General features: G+C 38.1%; 1 protein-coding gene across 1 annotated transcript in view; it reads left to right on the top strand.

The window, feature by feature from the left end:
* The window catches only part of PRMT8 (protein arginine methyltransferase 8), a 68,501-nt gene that overhangs the window by 26,385 nt on the left and 17,587 nt on the right, over nucleotides 1-24,529 (top strand). The window contains exons 2-6 of the mRNA XM_060778079.2: nucleotides 10,311-10,496; nucleotides 12,503-12,658; nucleotides 16,314-16,377; nucleotides 21,036-21,178; nucleotides 21,607-21,694. Coding sequence (XP_060634062.1) covers nucleotides 10,311-10,496; nucleotides 12,503-12,658; nucleotides 16,314-16,377; nucleotides 21,036-21,178; nucleotides 21,607-21,694 — 637 coding nt within the window. The remainder of the gene's footprint in view (nucleotides 1-10,310; nucleotides 10,497-12,502; nucleotides 12,659-16,313; nucleotides 16,378-21,035; nucleotides 21,179-21,606; nucleotides 21,695-24,529) is intronic.

Raw genomic sequence — 24,529 nt, 5'->3', positions numbered from 1 at the left:
ATGATATTACCAACCTTATTTCTGATTCATATTCCTGTTATGCCCATCTTGGAATTTGCCTTCTTTAAAAAATAGTCACACATTCGCATAGAGATACCAACTATAACTCAAAAAACACCTTGTTCAGTTGCTGCAACCTCCGATTCCATCCATGTATGTATAAAATGGGATTTTTCTGCTCCATTATGCATTACTTGGCATCTTTAAAAAACTGATTTCTCACCTACCATTTTAAAGACAGTTTCCCCAGCCTTTAGAGCTCTTTACAATCTTTTAATTCTAACACCCTAAGTAATGCATTGCTGTCAGCAGATGTGGCCGCCTCACTATAAAACCCATACCTTGTGTCACGAGGCTCTGTACATCTCAAGTGTTGTAAATAATAGACATGTTTTGCATTTTCTATAAGTGTTTTATTTATTTACAGTATTTATATTCCACCCTTCTCATCCCGAAGGGGACTCTGGCCGGATCACAAAACATATATATGCGGCAAACATTCAATTTTGTTTCTACACAGACAAGACAGACAATTGAACACAGATAGAGGTATATATGGCTTTCCCATCTTCGGCTTGTGCTCGGTTCTGGCCCCAGAGGGTGGTGTACTGTTGCTCCATCTCCCTGCCAAAGAGCTTTGTTTATAAACTTCCTCCTTGATCTAATCACTCGCAATTTTTGGCATTTCCTTATGGGTGCCTTAAAATACCTCCCTCCTTTTAAGCAGTACCTATTTATCTACTCACATTTTGCTTTCAAACTGCTAGGTAGACGGAAGCTGGGCTAAAGGCCAGGAGCTCACCCTGACCTGGGCTTCAAACGGTCAACCTTTCAACTGACCAGATTTACTGCAGCTGGTGGTTAAACCTGTTGTGCTAATGCCTGGTCTCATTTTTTAATGTTGCTCCACAACCTGTGCTTTTAAAGTGACATGGCAGATGTGTAAGGAAATTTTATTGACATCTTTGAATTTATGTAATAGGACCTTACATATTTTTGCCTTTGCTCAATGTATTAATTGTATTTCTTCTTTTTTCATTTCCTCTGTATATTTCAATTTTTATTTTGCTAGTACTTTTGATGGACAGATCTCACCTGCTTCAGTTAGTTCTAGTTGCTATTTTAATACAAAGAATTTTGAGTTTTCATTGTTTTGTCAAAATGTACCTGCAGACAGGCAGAATTAATGACAAACTGCCTCATAATGGTGACCCCCCTCCCACACACTTTAAGAGTAGTTCTGACATCTCTGTTCTATATAATAACATCTTTATCTTGTACTTTTGTTGCTACTGCTACCTCCACCACCTCTTCCTCCACCTTAAGATAAAATAAACTACCAAGGCCAAAGCCACTCTAGATGACTTCAAATGTTCCACACTGATGATTCATTCATTTAAACACTTTCAGAAATCTTCTTTCTTCTCCTCAAGGCCATTTACTCTTCAGTTCTTACCAAACTAGAAATATCCAGATATATCCTATTGAATTTGCAACACAAGTAGTAATGAGAGCATACAATTATAACTTCAGTTAAGAGTTTAATTAGTTCAGTGACTAAGCTCTTAACTCAAATTGCTTTTATCTCAAAGTGAATTTTCCCATTAAAATGCAGTGGAATGCTATTAATCTGTTCTGCCTCCCCCCAAATTTTGTTATGTGTTTTTAATTAAGAAAATGTACTTTACAAATAGCAAATAATGTATAAATGCACATTCACATGGAACAATAAAAAAAGAAAGATCAACTTTAAAATGGTAGAAGCATTTCAATTGACACAACAGTAGAAGCAAAAAGTTGTGGCAAGGAATCACAAGGCAAAGAGGCAGAAGCATCATTTTCTTTGTACTGATTCCAGCCTCCCTCCCTCTCATGCTCTCCCTCCCTCACTCTCTTCATGAAGCCAAACACACTAGGAATAAAACCCACACAAAATTGACTAACCCAAAGTTCCTCAAAGTGTGTGATGGAGGAAGCATCAATGAGAGGAAGCTGCATGTGGGGCGAATTGCCCCACTACCCCCTCTGTCAAGTAGGTTTGTGCATTTCAGTAGAATTGCTATCCATTTCTGCTTCCTGGATACAGGAAGCCCTCATATTTGTTTTGCAGGTGCTTCCCAAAACGGGTGGCCTCCAGAAACAGCTTTTTTGCTCTGTGTACGAAAAAACAGATCTTTTGTCCCATTGGTAGCAATGGAGGGGAATTCCCCTCCCCTTTCCATCATTTTGGCAATGGGAGCATCCTTTGCTCTTGTATCCTCCATTAAGACCTGGTTTAAAAGCATCAGAGTTACTTAAAATACCACTCTTTCTTTGATGCTTTCCCCTTGGTCTGCAGAGGACAATTGGGTTTAAAAAGAGGATTTAAGATACCACTCTTTCTGTGATACTTTCCCTTGGTCTGCAGAGGAGACTTGGATTTAAAGCAAGGGCTTAGGAGTTAAGAGCACGTAGCAGTTCTCTGCGCGTCGAATGAGAAGCGCTGCGTGCTCCCAAAAAGCAGAGAAGGAGCCAGATCGGTTCCCTCTTGCTTTTGTGTGGGGCGGGTTTTCATACCGGGAGGGGCCTTTCGTTATGTGCTCTTGGAGGTACTAAAGGTACCGAAGGAAAATAAATCTGTGCACAAGCCTACTGTCCAGTGGTTAAGCTAGGGAAGTGGGACACTTCACTTGGCTTTTGTGATGAGGTCATAAGTCTGAGGACAAGAAACTGTTTTGTTGTTCTCTTACTAATAAAGTGCCATGTGCAGGTACGATGCTATATAAATAATTAATGGTGGTGGTGGTGGTTGTGGTGATGAAAGTCACCAGAAGAGCTGTCATGTCCAACCTGCTACTATGCTCTCCTGATCAAGTTTGTGAGGCACTCCAAAATGATCACATTCCAACTGCTACTTAAAGACCTCAAAAGAAGGAAAGCCCACAACTCTCACGGGCAACTCTTACTAAGATCCCAAAATAATTTCCTCATGTACTGTAATCAAGCCAGGAATCACCCATCCTCTATTTGTACATTTCATCTTTCATATCTAACCGTAGTACCTGGTTGAACATTATGTGGTAGTTTTGGCCCATCTTTCCAATCCATTCAGGTTATTTAGAGGGTATTTTCTCACCCTCTTAATTGGTGTCATATGTAAAAAATAAAATAAAATAAACAGAACAAGTGTCAGTTTGAAGCTTTAAGTGATTGCTTGAAAAGTTATGTGTGTGACATGCTTACCTCTGGAGAGACAAGGGTAAGAAGGAAAAAACTTTTCAAAAACCACCCCATAAGAGCTGCACTCATTAACACCTGGAACAAATATAAAAACAAATTCCATCAAAAAACACCAATGTAGTTTTCCCCTACAGAAGCACACCATAAAAGGGAAATACCCCGGAAAATATGGCCTACGTACAATCAAATCTTAAACATCAAGGGACAGGAAATAACACTAAAATCAAGAGAAGAACTAAACCAAACGGACTCCTCTATCTCATGGTTTCATTACCATCAGATCAGAGAAAATTTCCAGATCGACAAAACAATAGGCTTCGAGACTAGAACAACCTTCTGGGATAACATATTAACAATGGATACAAAACTCATAAGAAAAATATATAACCAGCTGTTAATCTGGGCCACAGAAACAGAGCAAGTGAAGACCAATATGATAAGTTGGGCAAGGGACGTAGGCCAATCAATACCATTAGCAGACTGGGAAAAAATCTGGAAAAACAAAATTAAGTATACATATGCCACCGACTTAAAGGAGAGCTGGTATAAGATCTTCTATAGATGGTACCTAACACCTGAGATCTTAGCCAAAATTAATAAGAACAAAAAAAGAGACTGATGTTGGAAATGTGGGAGGGAAAAAGGAACATTTCTACATATGTGGTGGAATTGCAAAAAGATAAAAAAATACTGGGTGCAAATTCATAGATCGATAGAAAAAATATTGGAGATAAAATTTGAATTTAGACCAGCAATTCTATTACTAGGAATTCACAATCTCAAACTTGAAAAGAATGATGATAAAATAATTTTCTACTTAACAACAGCCACTAGGATGGTCCTAGCAAAAATGTGGAAAACTAAAGAAGCTCCAACATTAGAACATTGGACTAGTAAGATAATGGACATAATAAATATGGACATCTTGACGCAGAGGATCTCCCAAAACTACAGAATACCTCAAAGAACCAACTGGGAATCAGTATTAAAATTCATAAAGGAGGAAAACAATGGGATGTACACAATAGATATATAAAAGTAATCCAAGAAAAAGATGAAAGCTAAGAAAGAATAAGGGATTAATTACCCTGAGCAAATAACCATAATGACATCTTGTTAAGGAAAACAGTCACAAAACTTAACAATTATTAAACAAAACTTAACAATTATTTTAAACACACCAGGAAAGGGAAAGGAAAAAAAATAACAAATTGAGAAACTAGAATTTAATATGTAAAGCTAAGAATGTTTGAACCACTCTGGATAAACCTGGAAGTACCCCCCCCCCCATTCTTGTTGTCCCATCTTACCCTTCACATTCTTTCCCCGTATGTGACCCATTCCCCCCTCCCCCCCTTCCTCCCCAACACTTTCCCTTCATTATGGCTATCCTTTGTAACTTTCCCCCTTACCCATAATCTGTTTTTAATAATGTACATGTAATATAAAATTATCAGATAGAGATAAACATGAATTACAAAATTAGGAAATATAGGTAAATTAATAATAGGTATAGGGGGAAGCCTCCTCAACCTTTATGTTTGTATGTAAAGTATTTGTTGTGCTCGATGTCTTACCCTGTTTGCATATATGTTGATGTTGTTCAAATCCTTTTCAATAAAAAAAAAGAAAAGAAAAGTTATGTGTGACCCTGCCTTCAAATTACCTGTTGACTTATGGCAAACCTGTGAATTTCATAGGGATTTCTTAGATAAGGAATACTAAAAGGTGGTTTTGCCATTTCCTTCCTCTGAAATATAGCCTACGGTATCTAGTAAACCTTGGTGGTCTCTGATTGAAGAACTAAATAGAGCTGATCCTGTATTGTCAAAGGCTTTCATGGCTGGAATCACTATGTTCTTGTGGTTTTTTTCGGGCTATATGGCCATGTTCTAGAGGCATTTTCTCCTGACGTTTCGCCTGCATCTGTGGCAAGCATCCTCAGAGGTAGTGAGGTCCTCACTACCTCTGAGGATGCTTGCCATAGATGCAGGCGAAACATCAGGAGAAAATGCCTCTAGAACATGGCTATATAGCCCGGAAAAACCTACAACAACCCAGAGCTGACCCTGCTTAGCTTCTAAGATCAGAAAGAATCTGGTGACTTTGTGTACTGACTTCCAAATGTTAGTCTGCATTTATTCTGGTAAATGGATTACTGCTTGCTGTTTTTGTCTATACTGTACTAAGTTGACTAAATATCACATATCATTGGGAAGTTAGAAGGGAGATGTCTATTGGATAGCTAGAGCTGGCTGTAATGACTCCTTTAGAAGTTGTGCTGTAAATATCAACATGGGACATACAAATGTTGTGCTATGGGCTAGAGAGTAACATACAGGGTGTAATGTCATACCATTTGTCCAACCATTTGTTTGGAGGAATTAAGGAAATTAAGGAAACATAAAAGACTGTTTATACCTGATGGGATCTTCGAAACCAATGCTTTTATGATAGATAAGACTGAGAACAAAGAACTAGGGTGCATGGTCAATAAGCCAACGAAAAGGTTTGATGTTTTGTTTTTCTTTTTGAATGACGATTGTATGCAGGACCTTTTAGAAACCTTGTAACTGAGGATCCATCTGCACTCCCATATAATGCAGTTTCAAACCACATATATGGTCAGTGTAGGCTTATACAATGCAGTTTTAGTGACTTGTCTATACTGAACACATTCAAACTGCACTATGGGGCAGTGCAAATGGGGCCTGAGGCCCATCTATGCTGCCATAAATGTGGTGTAGCACTCACATTAGCCTTGATGACCAGCAACAGGCTCCAAGTTAGTTTATGTATTATTTATTTACTGTATTTGTATACCGCCTTTCTCAGCCTGCAGATGACTCAAGGCAGTTTACAGGACAAAATTCAATGTCCACAATACCATAAATACAATTAAAATATAATAAAAACCACAACAAAATCAATAAAACAGAAATCCATAGTGTCTCCTTGTTAAAAACATTGTCCAGTCCATCGTCTAGTCATTTCATTTTCCTATTATCGGTTACTCTGCATTTGCAAACACTTGCTCAAAAAGCCATATTGTGACTTTTTTCCGGAATGTTAAAAGGGAGGGGGCCGATCTGATATCCCTAGGGAGGGTGTTCCACAGCCGAGGCGCCACTACCGAGAAGGCCCTGTCTCTTTTCCCTGCCAAATGTACTTGTGATGAAGGCGGTAACGAGAGCAGGGCCTCTCCAGACGATCTTAAGGTCCTAGATGGTTCATAAGGGGAGATGTGCTTGGATAGGTAAGTTGGGCCAGAACCGTTTAGGGCTTTATAAGTTAAAGACGTTGGCTTCGCACAAACAGCTTGTACTTATTTTACCTTAGTCCAATCCAATGTGTCATTCCCATCTTCATCACTGCTTGACCCAGCACCCCCAGAGAAACCCATATATGACTCCTCATCTGTGGGGGCTGCAAGTATATCCCTGATTTAGGTCCGCTCTGTTTCCTATGGTGTAAAAAATTGAGAGGGACACTGTGGAGGCAGGGGATAGTGTGGATACAAATGGAACTTTTTGCATGGAGGGAGGGAGTGTGTGTATTTGACTATATAGTGCTATTCGTGGTTTTCAAAATATCTACAATCTTGTTGTAATATCCTTTGTGCAGTTAGAACTCCCATTTCTTTAGACTACTATAAAATTGAAAAGCTGCCTGCTCAGTGACTGTGTGCCAACGCTTGAGGGGTTGTATCTGTGCCAGCCCATTTCACACTCCCTTAGCAATTGTGTTGTAAAGTAGGCATATGTATTAGGGGGAAAGATTTTTTGTACAAGCATTGCTGCAGAGTGTAAGGTTAAAATCTCCCCATCACCTCTTTTGCCCCTTTGCTTTCTGTTCAGGATCACAAAGCTATGAGGCTGGTACCTAAATATCGAATTTATCAGATTCTAAGCACTTCAACAGATTTTTTTCCTGTTTCAATGCCTGTGTGGCTATATTGTTTTCATTGTGTGCAGACATTAGTATGATTGGTGTTCACTTTCAGTAAAGAAACAACCCACCACTACTTCCCTGGCAGTAACTGAGCAAGGGTCTAGGAATTACCATTGATATCCCTATGTAATGTAACCGCTATTTTTTAAAAATGGCATATTCCAAGATGGGCACAATTGGGAAAGGAATCAGAAATAAGACTGGCAGTATCATACTGCCCGTGTTCATGATGTAACCCTAACTGGAATACTATATAAATCCAGTTATTACAATAAAAATGATACTGTACAGACGGAAACGTGCAGAAAAGGATATCAGTATGACAAAAGATCTGGAGCAACTTTTTATGTGGACAGACTATTCAGTACAGGAACATACAGGATAGAATAAATAATCCTAAAGCTCAAGGTTCTGAAACAAAATAATAGGTGGCATTGTGAGGGGTGTGAAACACCTAGGAGTGACACCATCAGAGGGAGTGATACCAAAATGACAGGCTACAACAATATTCCAACAGTAAATTATGCGAATTTAATTTTTGAATCTTCTGATGTGCATGCACTCCTGTCAGAGCTATCATTATCATCAGTTATAATTATCCTTCAAGTTATCTGCACATGGTTTTGTCTTCACATGATAAAGACACGATCTGTTGTTTAGTTGCTCCTAGTTTTTAAAAAATAGTAGTTGATTTTCTGGTATTTTAGCTACAACATGCATGGTGTTATGGTCCAGTACAGGAAGAGGCCCATGACAGTGATTCCAAGATTTACTGTACTCGGTGACACCAATCCTAGTGATGCCACTGAGGACAAATAAATGTATAAAGCATAGTTAAAATGGAGACTTTACTACTAACAAATATAGTGATGTTGCCAACCTGGATAGCTTTGAAAATGGACTGGAGAAATTCATGGAGCTCATCAGTGGCGACTATATATGTCATCTCCAAGTATAAGAGGCAGAATGCATCTGTGTATCAGAGGAACACAGAGCTCAAAGAGAACAAAAAGGTGAGCCAACCTGATACCACTCTGCTATGCAGTTAAACACAATCAAAGTATTTCTGACAGCCACCCAGTCTCTTTTTAAAAATCTCCAAGAATGAGATTTCATCACTCTAAGGATCTTATCTCATTGCCTAATGGCTGCGCCATGCATTGTGCCAAATCCATGGGGTCTCATCAGGAGGCATGGGGAACCCGTTGCTCCATGCCAGCATCGCTTGACTTACCTGGGACCCTATCCTATGGGGAGGGGGGGAGCGTATGCCACCTGGCTTCTCCCCATTGTTCTGAAGGCGGCAGCATATGCCACTTGCTCTCCCCTTTCCACATGGAGCCTGCCCTGAAGTACAAGTGTCCGAACGGATTCTCCCCTATGAACCATTAAGGTTGTTAAGATCTTCTGGAGGGGCCCTGCTCTCGGTCCCACCACCCTCGCAATCACGTCTGGTGGGGACGAGGGACAGGGCCTTCTTGGTGTTGGCCCCACGGCTCTGGAACTCTCTCCCATTGGAGATTAGAATTCCCCCTTCCCTCCTGACCTTTAGAAGGTTGGTGAAAACCTGGCTCTGGAACCTGGCATTTGATGAGTGAGTCAATAACTCTTGACCACACGGACGGATGGTGATGAATTGTGATTTTATTCTGACGACTTGGCCTTATGTAATTATATGATTGTATTTTAATGTGTTTATATTAGAATTTTATAGGATGTGATGTTTTAACTATTGTGTATGAACTCCTCTGTTGTAAACCGGTCTGAGTCCCTCGTCGGAGGTGAGAAGACCGGTATATAAAAGTTCTAAATAAATAAATAATGGGCTCCATGCTGAAAGGGGAGAACAAGTGGCATACAATGGGCAAATTAACCTGTCTGATGAGGTCAAAAGGCTTCCTATTTCACTATCTAATAGCTTTTGCCATCAGAAATATGTGTAGGTGGAATTTCTTTCCCCGAAGTTTGAGTCCATCCATTTGTGTGTTGGTCTCTGGAGCAGCTGAAAACAAACTTGTTCCATCTTCTGTATGGCATCCCTTCAGGTTTTAAAGATAGGCATCATGTGCCTTTTTTTCTCTAGTCTAAACACCAAGTTCTCCAATTCATTCATCATAATATTGCATCTAGATCCTTAATTGTCTTGGTCACTATTCTCAGAAAACATTCCAGCTTGTTATTACCCTTCTTGGCCTGTGGTGCCCAGGAGTGAATGCAATATTTCAAGTGAGATCTGACCTAAGCGGATACAATGACACCTCTCCTTCTCTTGGTGTGAACACTATACTCCTGTTGATGTGGCCTAGAATTGCATTGGGGATTTTTTTATGGGCACATCACATTGTTGACTCATGTTTAACTCTTGTGGTTCAAGAGTTTGAATTCTGAAAACTTTTGAATTTAGAAGAACTGCTCCAGAGAAGCACACTTTGATCCCCATTCTTTTTTTTCCCATGCAAGAAAAAATTAGGTCCCCTTTTTTTTACTTGATCCCACAAGACTGTAATTTTATGTGACCCCCAAATTTGTACATGCATTCATCGATTGAGGGGAGCAGCAAATACCCACAATCATACCTGTCCTAAGGCTATGAGATCCTTTTAGTAGCCTTGCACATCTGACCATGGGTGGATCAGGAGTAATAGCAATATTGCCAGGACATCACTTTTCTGAGCCCCCCGTTACTGATTTTCTAAAAAGCAGCAAAATCTCTAAGCTTTTTAGTTCAAATACATATTATGCCGCCATCATTCCATAAAACTCATACAGAGTTTTATGGAAAAACCATCTTCTAAGATAAGGAAACAAAATGCTAACTTAGATTTAGAATGTGTTGCTAAAAAACTTTGCTAGTTCTGCAGTTCTGACACGATCATCTTTCCTCTTGGCCCTGGAGACAGCTAATTTCAGGGCCTGAAACACCAGAGAAAATATATTGTTATATTAATTGATACTGACCTTGCTAATTCCATTAACATTAATAGAGATCAACAAGAATTTTTTTTTTTGCATTTCAAAAAAACAAAAACAAATTCACATATAGAATCATGAAGTGGGAGGGGAATGCAAACGGCAACTGAATATGGAATAAGCTGGGGGCACTATTATGATTATTAACTTCCATAATGATGCCTTTCTAGGTTTGCAATGATCCTTCCGAGCCTCTTCAACCTATAATAATTCCAAAACCAGTTCAATCCATCATTCATGTACCTTTGCAACCGAATTGTCCAGGTCGGGGAAAGATGGCAAAATTCCTGAATCCAGAAGAGATGACATCAAGAGATTATTATTTTGATTCATATGCTCATTTCGGAATTCATGAGGTAATGTATTAAAATAGCAAACATTTTTTTAATTGTGTAGATTATATATAGGCATTGATATTTGAGAAATGAATCTCATATATCAATAGCTATCTTGCACTAAGACTGAGACGTTTCTGAACACTAGGATGAATTGGAGACGAGATTCTTGCAGTGATTTGAACTTATCATGATGTGCAAGGTGTCTAAGATTTAAGGCATTTCTGTAATTGGAGCACAGGTGGCATTATACCGCTACAAAGAGCAATTCTACTTCCCTATAGGAGATTTCTGAAAAGTGACAGTTTCCCAAAGTCCTGTCTAGAAATCAGTTATACTTTTTCTGTTTCATTGTCTGTTTTAGTCCTTTAGTCCTTTACTTGTGGTTCCACGATAACCCTGGAACGGGATGCCCAAGATTTTTTTCCCCCTGAAATCAAGTTTGATCCTCTGATTGGAAGAGGTTCCTCACACAGGATCAAGTGATTACCAGTTTCTATAGTTTTCAGAGACATTTCAGTATTCTGATTTTCTTCAGACACTGTTTCAAAGTACAAAAGTGTATTTCGCTGCACATATGGACCTGCTTCTGACCTGCATGGGCTCTATTCTTATGCTAGCCACTTGCTGTTAGCAGTAAGAGCTTCACAATTATGGAGCACAGTGTGGAATTTAATTTGAAATATGAACATATTTAAATCTGAAGCATTGCCTCTATGTGCTTTGGAGATTTGGTTTTATATTTATAACAGTGCTGTAACTATGAGGGAGAGTAAAAAATTATCCACACTCTGGCTGTAGGAATAATTTTAATCAAATTTCATAGAAGACAAATACATCAGTATTCGACATAATGTCCCTGCTGTTCAATACACTTTGTCCATCTGTCAACAAGCTTTCGTATTTCCTCATTTAAAATGTTTAAGCTGAATTGCAAGCCAAAAATGCACCACTATCTTGACCTTGCCATTAGACATAAATCTTCATCATTGTAGGGCTTTTTTCAGGGGTCCAAACATATGATGTTCTGATGGGGCAAGATCAGAACTATAGGGAGGATTCTTTAACACTTCATAATGAAGTTTTTGTAGAGTTTAGATCAGGGTTCCTCAAACTATGGCCTGGTGGCCGGATACGGCCCTCCAAGGTCATTTACCTGGCCCTCGCTCAGGGTCAGCCTAAGTCTGAAATTACTTGAAAGCACACAACCACAACAACAACAACAATTCTATCTCATCAGCCAAAAGCAGGCCCACACTTCTCATTGAAATACTAATAAGTATATATTTGTTAAAATTGTTCTTCATTTTAATTATTGTATTGTTTTTAAGTGTTTTTGAACTACAAATAAGATATGTGCAGTGTACATAGGAATTCATTCGTATTTTTTTCAAATTATAATCCGGCCCTCCAACAGTTTGAGGGACTGTGACCTGACCCACTGTTTAAAAAGTTTGAGGACCCCTGGTATAGATAGTATAGTATGTAGACGTACATTGCCAACACAACTCCCTTGGATAGCAGTGCTCACGATAAAACATTTCGTCAATACTGTGCACAAAGTCTTTGATAAATATTGACACCAGACATACCTTCAGACCATAAAAATGAAACATTTCTCTTATTTCTTGCAGATAACAGAGGGAGGTGGGAGACAGCCATTTTTTTTCGTTCACCATTATTGCAAACAAACTTATAACATTTTCAATACTGCACAGCAGTGACGGAAGAGATAGCCACCTTGTACAGAAAGTACTGATAAGAACATGCAGCCAGTAGAAATGTTAATATAACCAGAGTGTGAATAATTTTAACTCACCCTCATATATAGATTAAGGCTCTGAAACGTGAATATATCACCACTTTGTTGTTTGTTTTCATGTGCAAAACATTAGGCTAGCTTCTGCTCTTTTTCCAAATATCCATCAAACATTGAATTTGCTAGCTAAAAATGTACAGTTTTTTTGTTAAACAAATAGGATCCGGTTTTCTTCAAGTGAATACGTGATGCCTTTTTTCCAACACAGGAAATGTTAAAAGATGAAGTGCGCACATTAACATACAGGAACTCCATGTATCACAATAAACATGTGTTTAAGGATAAGATTGTACTGGATGTTGGAAGTGGTACGGGGATCCTCTCAATGTTTGCAGCAAAGGCAGGAGCCAAGAAGGTTTATGGGGTAAGAGGAATGTTTTCTATGAATCCATTTAATTGTTCAGCTGTATTTTTTTTTCAATTTACAAACAAGACTGCCCACTTTTAATGTTTTTTTAAAAAGGACTGCCTGGGTGAAGCTGCAGAAAGAAATCCACTAAACTCATGTTATAAAAGCCCTACAGGGGCAAGTGTGAGAATAATCTTGGTTCCCCAATCTTACTGTATTGTATTTTCTTGTGAGTCATATCTTCTCACAATGTGGTGAAAGTACTATAGTTACAGTGTTCATCTACACTACAGAATTAATGCAGTTTGACATCACTTTAATTGTCATGGCTCAGTGCTATGGAATCCCGTGATTTATTCTTAGGTGAGGCACCAGCAGTCTTTCGCAGAGAAGGCTAAAGACCTTTACAACTACAAGGTCTGATTTACTTTATTGGTGTGGACGGTTCCTTGGTTTAGTCATCTTGTTTTCTAAGGACAGTTCAGGCTTGATTTATTTTGGGGCCCATTTATTTGTCTTTTTTAGTTATCCATAGTTTACATGGAATTCTTCTCCAGCACATTTCAAATGAGTTGAGTTTCTTCTTATCAGGCTTCTTCAGTGTTCAGCTTTCACAACCAATATATAGAAATTGGCAGTTGGTCACCACTTTAATTGCAATTGTTTATTTCATGGACCTCCTCACAGGTGTAACCATTCTTGGTATTCAATGCTACTTCTTCTTTCCTGTTCGGTCTAATTTTCAGAAATAGGTTATACCCCTCTATTACTACATTCCAATCATAGAACTCACCCCACAAGGTATCATATTTCAAGAGTTCAAGTTCATCTTGTTTATTTCCCATGTTTTGTGCATTAGTGGAGACACCGTAAACCATGGGACATTTCCCTAGCGGCTGGCAAAAAAATTAAAGAAGTAATACTTTAAATGAAAATTAAAATGCATGCAAAATTGTGTTACATTGAGTTAAATTTGTCTTTTTTGTTTTAATTTGCTTTTGATTACTGTGTTTTAATATTAATATATGTCAATACAGAGTCCAGTGGATGGTATCATATGTGGTATAGTATTACTAAGGCCTATAGTAACACTCTTTTTTTATCGTGTCAGAAGTGACTTGAGAAATGCAAGTCACTTCTGGTGTGAGATAATTAGCCATCTGCAGAGACGTTGCCCAGGGGATGCCCGGATGGGTTACCATCCTGTGGGATGCTTCTCTCATGTCCTATAGTAACTCTTGAAAAAGTAGATTTTTTTTTCTGGCATGAGGTACTGGTTAACTGAGAGTCTACTGTATTATGTTATATGTCTTGTTTCTACTAAACTGCATTGCTTCCACCTCAACCAGGATATAGTACTTCCATCTTTCTTCCAGAATCCCTTATCTGATCTGGAAAAGCTTCACTGCCTCGACATGAGGAGGGCTTCGGCCTTCTGTGTGCACTGTTTTGATAGTATCTCAAGCTTGGTAGATGAAGGGAATGCTGTGGATGTAGCATATCTTGATTTCAGTAAGTCCTTTGACAAGGTCCCCCATGACGTTCTCACAAAGTAGCTAGTAAAATGTAGAATATAAGTAGAGTATAACTTCTTAAACTGTTCGTCGCAACCCCATTTGGGGTCTCCTAATGGGATTTGAGGATTGCAAAGAAATTTTGTAGCTTGCCAACTAGTTGCTCTTTTATACATTTATACAAATCTGTTAGCAACAACATGCAGCAAATGCTTCAGCTGTGTTTCATAAAAAAAGTAAAATCATCCTGCCTTATTTAGCAAGCCTTGTAAATGCTGCTTTTGCTTGATAGCCACCTTTTCAGTTTCAATAATGCTTCCCTTCAAAGTTTGATTCTAAAATTAACTTGGGTTCATAAAGCATACACGATTAATTTTTTTTCAAAAATGCCACTCATCTGCCATTAAAAAATTAAAAAGAATTTGCCTGGAACATGTGCGTGCACATATGTGGACAAGAGGGAGGTGAGTATTGTCCATTTCAGGCATATGGCCCACTTTGCAACCTTGTTGGAGGTATAGTCCCCCCCCCCCCCCGCCCCAGAACACCCCATTGTAGTTTCCCAATTCAGGAGAAAAAAGAAGAGTATATTGTGCCACTTGAGGCTGCAAACCAAACATGCCAGCATGGCATGAAAAATGTTGAAGGTACCATACATCCTACATCCATCTCATCACTATGAAAATTTGCTTTTCTTTTTAATAAATGGTAAAATTATATGTATACCAAATAATTATTTTAGAATAACTTTCTTTTTGATTTATTATCAAGCACTGTTGGATTGTATATCTATTTCATAATGCTATGTACCCGGGATCACATAAACTGTTCTTGGGCCAAAAGGAATTATGAATGAAAAAAGTTTAAGAAGACAATGCTACTGTTAGGAGGATTGGTAGTGGCTTAACTGGCTGAACCTAAAGGGTGCTTATACATGGCTCCTCTTCATGAACCACCGCACAGGTTCAAACATCCAAATCCAAAGGGTGCTTACCAATGACCTCTTTTCACCCTGGAGAGAAGTAACCCGTTGGTTGCTACAGGGTTTTGTTCTAGATCCAGTGCTATTCAACATCTTTGTCAATGACTTGGAAAATGGACTACATAAAGCAGGGGTCCTCAAACTTTTAAAGCAAAGGAGGGGTCAAACTATAGTTTGAAATGAAAAATAATTCTTATGCACAGTTCATATATCTTATTTGTAGTGCAAAAAAATTGAACAAACAATACAATATTTAAAATTAAGAACAATTGTAACCAACATTAACTTACCGACATTTCAATGGGAAGTGTGGGACTGATGAGAGAGTGAAATTAATTAGAATCATTGTATTGATGTGCCTTCAAGTTGTTTCAGACTTAGGATGACCTGAACTCTAAGGTTTAGGGCAAGGGCTGGGTAAATGACCTTGAAGGGCCACAACTGGCCCACGGGCCTTAGTTTGAGGATCCCTGACATAAAGAATGCTTATCAAATTTGCAGATGACACCAAATTGGGAGGGATAGCTAAGGACAAAATAAGAATCTAAAATGACCTTAACAGATCAGAGAGCTGGGCCAGAACTAATACAACGAATTTCAACAGGGAGAAATGTACAATAGTACACTTATGCAATCAAAATGAAATGCACATATAGAAGATGGGTACTTTGAAAGGGATTTAGGAGTCTTAGTAGCACACAAGCTGAACATGACTCAACAGTGTTATGTGGCAGCTAAAAAGCTAATGCAAATCCAGGCTGCATCAATAGGAATTTAGTATCTAGATCGAGGGAAGTAATAGACCCACTCTATTCTCCTTTTGTCAGATTCACCTGGAATTATGTGTCCAGTTCTGGGCACCACAATTCAAGAAAGATATTGACAAACTGGATTTGTAGTTTGGTGAGGCATACACACTTTTTGGCAGGAAAGGTTAAAGACTTTGTAAAACTACAGCACCCTGAATTCCATAGCTAATGTACCATGGTAGTTGAAGTGGTATCAATCTGTATTAATTCTACAGTGTAGATGCACCTCTAGTCTCACATGTGCCTTTCTTTTCATCTCCTGTTCTTGGTCATCTTATTATTTGTATTATATGTCTTTCTGTACAGGCCTTGAAATCTTTAATGCAAAACACTAACCCTTTCTTTCCCTGTCCCATGTCCTTTAGATTGAATGTTCCAGTATATCTGACTACTCAGAAAAAATTATCAAGGCGAACCACTTGGATCACAGTAAGACATATCTAAGGAGACTGGTTTTGTCTGCTATTTTTTAACAAATTTCACTTCATTTATATATCGGTGGCATATTTTATATGTTGTTTAGAGTCATTTGGCATTTGAAAACATTCACAAAAACATTTATTATCGTAAGGCATCTGATGGTAAGTTAAGAGTTACAATTTTATTAAGAATTTCATGACAGCATTTGTATAGAAGAAAATGCATTAAGGAACACACAAACCCATCTATATGGATAGTCAAAACTGGGAGTTATATGCAGATCTTTGAACTATAACCACCTATTGAAGTTACAGAAGCATGAATGGGGTAACGATAATGTACTAATTGCATAGTTTTGTCATGTCATAAGACATGAATGTACTTTTTATGCTTTTCAACTATTTGCTAGTTTTCTGACTCATCCCACTTGCTTGTTCATATAGGAGATAATAGATTTGGAGTTCTACCACTGTATTGATCCTTGCTATAGATTGATTCTTGCTATAGACTGGTCCTTGCTGTAGATTGGATGTTTGAAGCTCTGAATGAGGCTCTCAATCCTAGAGTGGATTAAATATTTAACTTTCATCACTTTATTCAGAGAGTGGGATGGTAGTTACTGTGCTGGAATGTGAACAGGCCCCTGGGAAAGCCTGGGTTTGGGTGGTAGATGTGTGGGCTTAATTCTGCGGGTTTCTTAAATCTGTTTCTGCGCACATTTAAATCTAGAAGCACCCTGCATAACAAAATTTGGAAAAAAAATCTGTTTCTGATTTGAAAGTGTTATTTCTTGTTTAATTATCGTTTTGTTGCTGTCACAAACTATGTTGAATTGGTTGAGACTCTATGAGGTATACAGTAAAAAAATATAGCAAAATGTACTGCAGGATGTCCCGCAAAAACAAAGTTTTTGCCGTTCAATAAACTTTTCCCAAGTTTTTATGATGAAACCAATTAGGAAATGACATTTATAACCCACAAACAAAAATCATGTTACAAAGTGTTATTTTTTCTTTTTATAACATTATATAGCCTCTTCTGGCACTTGCAGACAGTACCTATAATTCGGGAGAGGACGGGTTAAAAAGGATGGTGGCCAGATAACATTTGTGATAAATGTGCTCTCAATCACAGCAACGGAGGGAAGACCCAATTCAAAAATGTCCTCTTTTATCCCAGTTCTGGGCAAAAAAAGCAGATTTTCCTATGACTGTGAGGCCCTGTATTCATATAAAGGTCAGGATTTCCTTCTTTACTCCCTGTGGAGACTGCTTCCCACCCTGTGGTTTTAAAAAGCTCAAAACAGCTGATCAGCTGTTCGGGCTCCCACAAAGACACAGATAATTTCCAGCTGGTTTCAGGAGAAGAGAAGCAGAGAGCCATGAGAGGTCTCAGAAAGTGCTTATTTTAAACTTTATAATATTAAATAGATCATGAAGAAGCAACTGGGAAAAGAGGGAATCTCGCTGTTATGTGCTGATACTTATATGTGCACATAGGAATCTCTCCATATTTGTATTAAGATATTCACATGTGCGCATATACACATCAGTGTGTAATTGAGTGATTTAAAAAACTTATGGCTGATGTCCCCCATCTGCCCTCCATTTTTCCCCGAGATACAGAAGGGCTGTAAGAACAGTGGCGTAGAAATCCTGGTACTGGCAGATCTGTGTAGGGACTTGCTCTGAGGTCCCAAGTTTGTTTATACCGCATATTAATCCTGCATTTTTGTGCTGCCTGGAAGTGCCTTTGACAGCATATAAAGGCCTAAATGTGTTGGGATTTATGCATTGAGCACCTTGAGCGCATCTGTTTTCTGCTGATTATATTTTGTGCTCACCATTTTTTGTTTTCTTTGTCTCTTCTTGCATCCATTTAATTTTTAAAATTATGTTTAAAAAACTTAAACTTTTAATTATTTTTGTCTTAGTTGCATTAGAAATGGTGGAGTACAACATTGCTCTTTGGTATAATGAAATACTAACTATTCATCAGAACAATATGATCGAAAATTCAGGCTTAGCTTGATCCTGTTTTTATTAGAAACTTGGATTATTTTACCTTGACTTTCCTAGAAAATAATATATTCAGTGTAACCATGTGGCTATGCAGCAAAATACAACAAAAATCACAAGCAGTGATGCTTTTATTGGCTCAACTCCAATACATACAATATATTATGTAAGCTCTTGAAGCTTCAGTAGTTTCTTTATCAAGCAATGTCAAGAGAAAAATGGTAATGATATTGGAGCCACAGGCTTGCATTCTGTCTGAGATGTTGTCAGTTAAGGTGATCAGGGGGGATTTCAGTTCAAGATAATATATTGTGTGTATATATATATCTTGTAAGCCGCTCTAAGTCCCCTTCGGAGTGAGAAGGGTGGCATATAAATGTCGTGAATAAATAAATAAGATACGCTTAATGTTTATATGTATTTTTAATTTCTTGTTTTAATGTATACGTTTATTTTACTGTATGTATATTTTACGGCATCGAATTTTTGCCTACTTGTGAGATCGCTCTGAGTCTCCTTCGGGGTGAGAAGGGTGGTATACAAATGGAGTAAATAAATAATAAATAACACAGACCCCTCCCCATAGGAGGGAACGGGACAAGGAGCAATCAAGCACATGTAATAAAATAGCAAATCAATTAATCACAAAATGTAACTTCTCTTGGGATTCAGATGTTCTGTACAAAACTCACTGTTCCTTTCTTGGACAAACAGCACTCACTTTCAAGGAGTCTCTGTACTGTTATATCTGGGAAAGCATTTATTGTATGCTTTGGGGATGGCCCAGTAAAGGTACTGTTGCTTGTGGGTTTTGAATATCTTGGTAATTCATTTTTACTACAACCCTGAGAGATCCACTAAACAGAGCAGTAATGATGAGCCAGTCTGGACACCTATGACCAGGGTATTTCTGAATACATCTTAGCTCAAACTCATAGGCATTTCATACACATAGAGTCACACCTGATTTTTCTCTTTTTGCTGCATTTTCCATTTCCCCCCTAATATCACATTTTCTGGTAGTGCATGAAAAGGTTGTCTTGCTGCTGGACCTTTCTGCATCAAAAGATTAGATTATGTTTTCTTTATTCTGTGTTCTGCTGGCCATGATTTCCATTTAAGCAAGCATTTGTCTCCATTGTTGCTTGATTGTACTGACTGATTGTTAACATCTGTATTTTTGTCTTTGCTACTGCTTTTAGCTTTTTATAAATTGGTTATGGTGATTGGTTACTGTTTGTATGCTTTCTAGTTTTTTGTAAGCTGCTTTGAATTTTTTCGCCCTTGGAGCAGAAAAGTGGGGTATAAACATCAGCCACATACAAAAATGCATATCCATATGGTATTTATTTTGAACTAAATTGCATCATCTTCTGGGAAATAGGAAGCCATGGCCAGATTTTCATGGACCAATGCTACATCAATGCTAAGCAAGCAGTAAGACTTCCTCCATCCAATTTAACATGCATGAACTCACATTTTATCTTGGTATTTTATTTTGACATTGGGCTGTGGAGACAAAAATTCTACAGAGACAGTTTTTCTCAGTGACATCCTAAAGCTGAACTTTGTAGTTCACTCTTGTATTATCCAAGGCACACAAATAATGAAAAAGGGAGGGAGAGAAGGATGAAACTTCCTTTGATTGCCCTCATTGTGTATCACTGTTACGTTTCCTCTCCCATTTGTTTTCACATGTGCATTTTGTAGAATGTTTTTAGATGATTGCATGTTTTAGCAATGTTGTAACTCACCTCAAGCCACGAGGAGAAATAAAAATTTTAATATTTAATATTATTATGCCCTGGTTGCACGGAGCTATTAAAACCATAATAATAGACACTAATTTAGAATGTAAACTACAAATCAGGAAAGGCAATACAAAGATAGAACAAAGTCCAAGAGGTCGCCAGAGTAGTATTAAAGAAGCAGTCAAATAAAGAGGGGGGAAATTTCTTTAGAAATAAGAAACTCACAAAAGGAAATACCAGCTTTCACATAGGAAATGCAAACAAATAACCACAGATACAAATATAATTGTGGAAACATCTTGGGAATCGCATGAGAACAGTATCAAAAATAAAGAGTTCTTAATTGTATACACCCACATATTTAATAGTAAAAATAGTTAAAATATTTTAAAAGAATTCTTTACATATAATACATCAAAAGCAGAAGAGCCAGGAAGGCAACTGGATTTTTCCATGAAATATTAAAGAAGGAAAAGCTAACCAAATTTTGTTAATTTTTCTTCACTGCTGATGATAATCCGATCTAGCCATGAATCTCCAGTTATTTAGCAGAATGGACCCCGTGATCTGGAATGATGTGTAAGGTCACCAGTCATACCTGTTTACAACCATCCTCCATGTATTTACCATTTTCTCTGGTCTTTCTGGTCCAAAACCAGGTGGGGAGCATGGAGAGGCTAGGACTATCCAAGATACTCCATCATGAAGCAACTGAGCATTTATTACAATGCTAAAGAAATACTTTTGTGTGGTAAAGTACAGGACCAGGACAAGATACTGGATTTGGACCTGAAGACTAAACAGTCACAAGAGCTGTAGAATAATACCTTTCATCAAAGGTTTCCTTGTTGATCATAAGACTATGCAAATGCTATTTGTTTTTGGGCTCTTTTCCCAGTAATCACCATATTTAAGGGCAAAGTGGAAGAAGTTGAATTGCCTGTGGAAAATGTAGACATCATCATCAGTGAATGGATGGGTTATTCCCTTTTCTATGAGTCCATGCTGAATACTGTCATCTTTGCTCGAGATAAGTGGCTAGTAGGTGGTTTTTATATCCTACTTTTTTCTGGAAGGCAAGGCCAATAGTTTGGACAGTCGCTGTCTTCTTTTCCTGACCAATAACATTTTACCAAGTCTGAATGTGATGTGAGATTTTGCAAAAAGACCTGAAAAGAGGATGGAATAAAGAAAAAAAATCATATCTTACGTTTTAATACCAAAGCTTTGTATAATAGTTATAGGTGTCAGATTTCTATAGATGAGATATATACACAATGGTATTGTGGTACAGTTCAGGCTCTCAAAAGACAGCAAAGATCTTATCGATACACAGCATGCTTAATAAAACAGATGACCTGGAAGAGGGTGGGATGCTTCTCTGGTTTTTTGGATGTAAAGTTCAAAAATATGATGTCTTTATCAGGTGAATAGATTAAGAGATCCATTTCCACACAATTCATCAACAGAAACCTGGAGGGCTTATGTTTCCAGACCGGGCTGCTTTGTACATGGTGGCAATTGAAGACAGGCAATACAAGGACTTCAAAATTCACTGTAAGTATGAAGACAATGCAGCATTTCTATGCACACCATTCAAACACATTGACTGAAATCCAACTTCATGTTTGCATATACAGTAGTTATGACACGCCACCATTCTGCTGAACACTGACATTGTGTTATTGTGTATTAGCCAGTGTGATGGCAAATACACAGTGGCTGTTTGTGCTATCTCAGTGAATAAAGGGATTTATGAAAAAAAATATTTATTTACAGTATTTATATTCTGCCCTCCTCACCCTGAAGGGGGCTCGGAGCTGAACACAAAACACATAAACGGCAAACATTCAATGCCATTATACACTGACAAGACAGACAATCGTACAGATAGAGGTATATAGACTTTCCTCATCTTTTGGCACCTTGGAGTTTGTGCTTGATTCTGGCTGTTTGTGTGTGTGTGTGCTGTCACTCCATTCTCCATGCTGAAAGAGCTCAGTTTATAGACTTCCTCCTTTCGAACGCATCACCAGCATTTCCTAGTATTTCCTTATGGCGCCATTAAAATAACTCCCTGCTAAGCAGTACCTATTTCTCTACTCACAGCTGTTTTTGATCTGCTAGGTGGGCAGTGAACTGGGTTAAAGTATGGGTGCTCATCCCCAACCTGGGCTTTAAACTGCCAACTTTTCGATTGGCAAGATTTATTGCAGCCGGTGGTTAACCTGCTGTGCTAAAGCCTGGCCATGCAAATAATAATGTGCTGCCACTATATGTAATGATATAGCTATCAGCTGGTCCCAAATAGAGTAGGCCCATAAAATTCAATATTGAACAATAACACATAAGGCAAATCCGGTTGATTTACTGGCTCTACTCTTGGCAGATTCAGCAATAGTGTTTCACATTATATGAAATGGTTACACTTGTGGAAATTCACTTATGGCACTATGAATTAAATGTATGTTGCATTATGGCTTTAAAAAAGCAGAACCAGAGAAGTAAGGTAAATACACTAAATGGACTCTGGCCATAGTGTGAGAAGAGTAGCTCTTCATAAAATGAATAAAAACTTTGCTGTTCAAAAACTTAAAATGAAATGAATTAACTGGAGCTAAAATAAATGTGTGCCCAAGAGCTGAACCAAATGCAGATATACAGTTTGTGATACAACAGGGAGAGTTTCGCTTTTTTTTACATAATTCTGGGCAGATCCAGTATTCCCATTAATGCTTGTGGGAGAAGTAATTGAGTAGTCACTTCTGGAAATGAGACACGCACCATAGATTTCACAGATTTAAGCATTAGAAGGAACTTTTTGACAGAGTGATTTAACAGTGGAACCAATTCCCAAGAATGATGGTTGGATCATCTTCTTTGATGTCTTTATAAAGAGGCTGGAGAGCCATCTACTGGGAGGGATAAGTGCTTTTACAGAATATAGAGCTGGACAAGACAAAAGGGCCATCAAGTCCAGATCCTTGCCATGTAAAAACACACCATTAAAGCACTACCAATAGATGGCCATCCAGCCTCTGTTTAAAAGCCTCCAGAGAAGGAGACTCCAACACAACTCAAGACAGCATATTCCACTGTCAAACAGCTCTTACCATCAGGAACGTCCTCCTAATGTTTAGGTGGAATCTCTTTTCCTGCAGCATGAATGCATTACTCCAGAGTAGCAGAAAGCAAGCTTTGCCTCACCTCAAATATTATTATTATTATTATTAACTTTATTTGTACCCCGCTAGCATCTCCCGAAGGACTATGACATCTTTTCAAATATTTAAACGTGGCTGTCATATCCTCTTGTGCCTTCTTTTATCCAAACTAAACATACAAAGCTCTCAAAGCTTCTTGTAGAGCTTGGTTTCCACACCTTTCGCCATTCCAGACGTCCTTCTCTGGACACATTTCAGCTTGTCAATATCTTTCTTGAGCTGTGGTGCTCAGAACTTGGCACACTATTCCAGGAGAGATCAGGCCAAAGCAGAATAGAGTTGTGCTATTACTTCCCTCGATCCAGACACTACACTCCTATTGGTGCAACCTTTATTTTGAGATCCTTCAATGAGCAGGATTGTTGGACTCATTGGTCCATGAGAATTCTTCCAACTGTATGATTCTATATAGACTGCAGGACTTTTTCACAAGACACGTTGTGGAAAAACAAGTGAAGTGAATAAACTCTTTCCATGACGGACATAAAACGTTTTAGTCCAAGCCTACATTATATTATTGTAGTAGGTGATGCAATATATGAGGATAGTCTACTGAGTTCAATCCAGAATAATTATTGTCACTAGAACAGAACTTTTCTGAGTCTGGTGTGGTGCAGTTTCTCATTATCAAAAGCTAGTTGGGAATCATACTGGGAGCATGAAAAGCTCATCAGGTGTACCATGACCGAAGTAGTTGTATGCCCTTTTTTTGTTGTTTTTTGTAGGGTTCCAATTCATGTCACCTGCTTTTATGCTTTCATACTATTTAGAAATTCTCACATTAGCTCCAGAACCATTCTTTAACTCAGCACAAACCGAGTACATTCCTGTTAACTTTCTTTTTTTTAATTTCATTTTAAATTTAATGGGGCATTCTGTGCACTAATGGGATTTGACTCATTTGATATAGATTTTTTTTCTTTTTTGAAAGGGCAGTTATTTTTAAGCTATCCATTCTTTGTGTTTTATCACAAAAGTACAGAGCCAGTGTACTTTCCCCTAGGAGACTATTTGTTCAATGATCGACATTCAGCAAGCTTAAAAAGCACTTAGTACAGTCTTTGGAAAGCTTGAAAGAACCAGTGAATGCAACTCAGCTTGGAAGCACTTTGCAATGTACCATTTTGCAATGTGTTTGCACTTGATGCATTGATCCTCACTTAACTTT

This window comes from Anolis sagrei, chromosome 5 (assembly GCF_037176765.1).
Source record: "Anolis sagrei isolate rAnoSag1 chromosome 5, rAnoSag1.mat, whole genome shotgun sequence".
NCBI classification, from domain to species: Eukaryota; Metazoa; Chordata; class Lepidosauria; order Squamata; family Dactyloidae; genus Anolis; species Anolis sagrei.
This window is presented reverse-complemented; position numbering and strand designations above follow the sequence as displayed.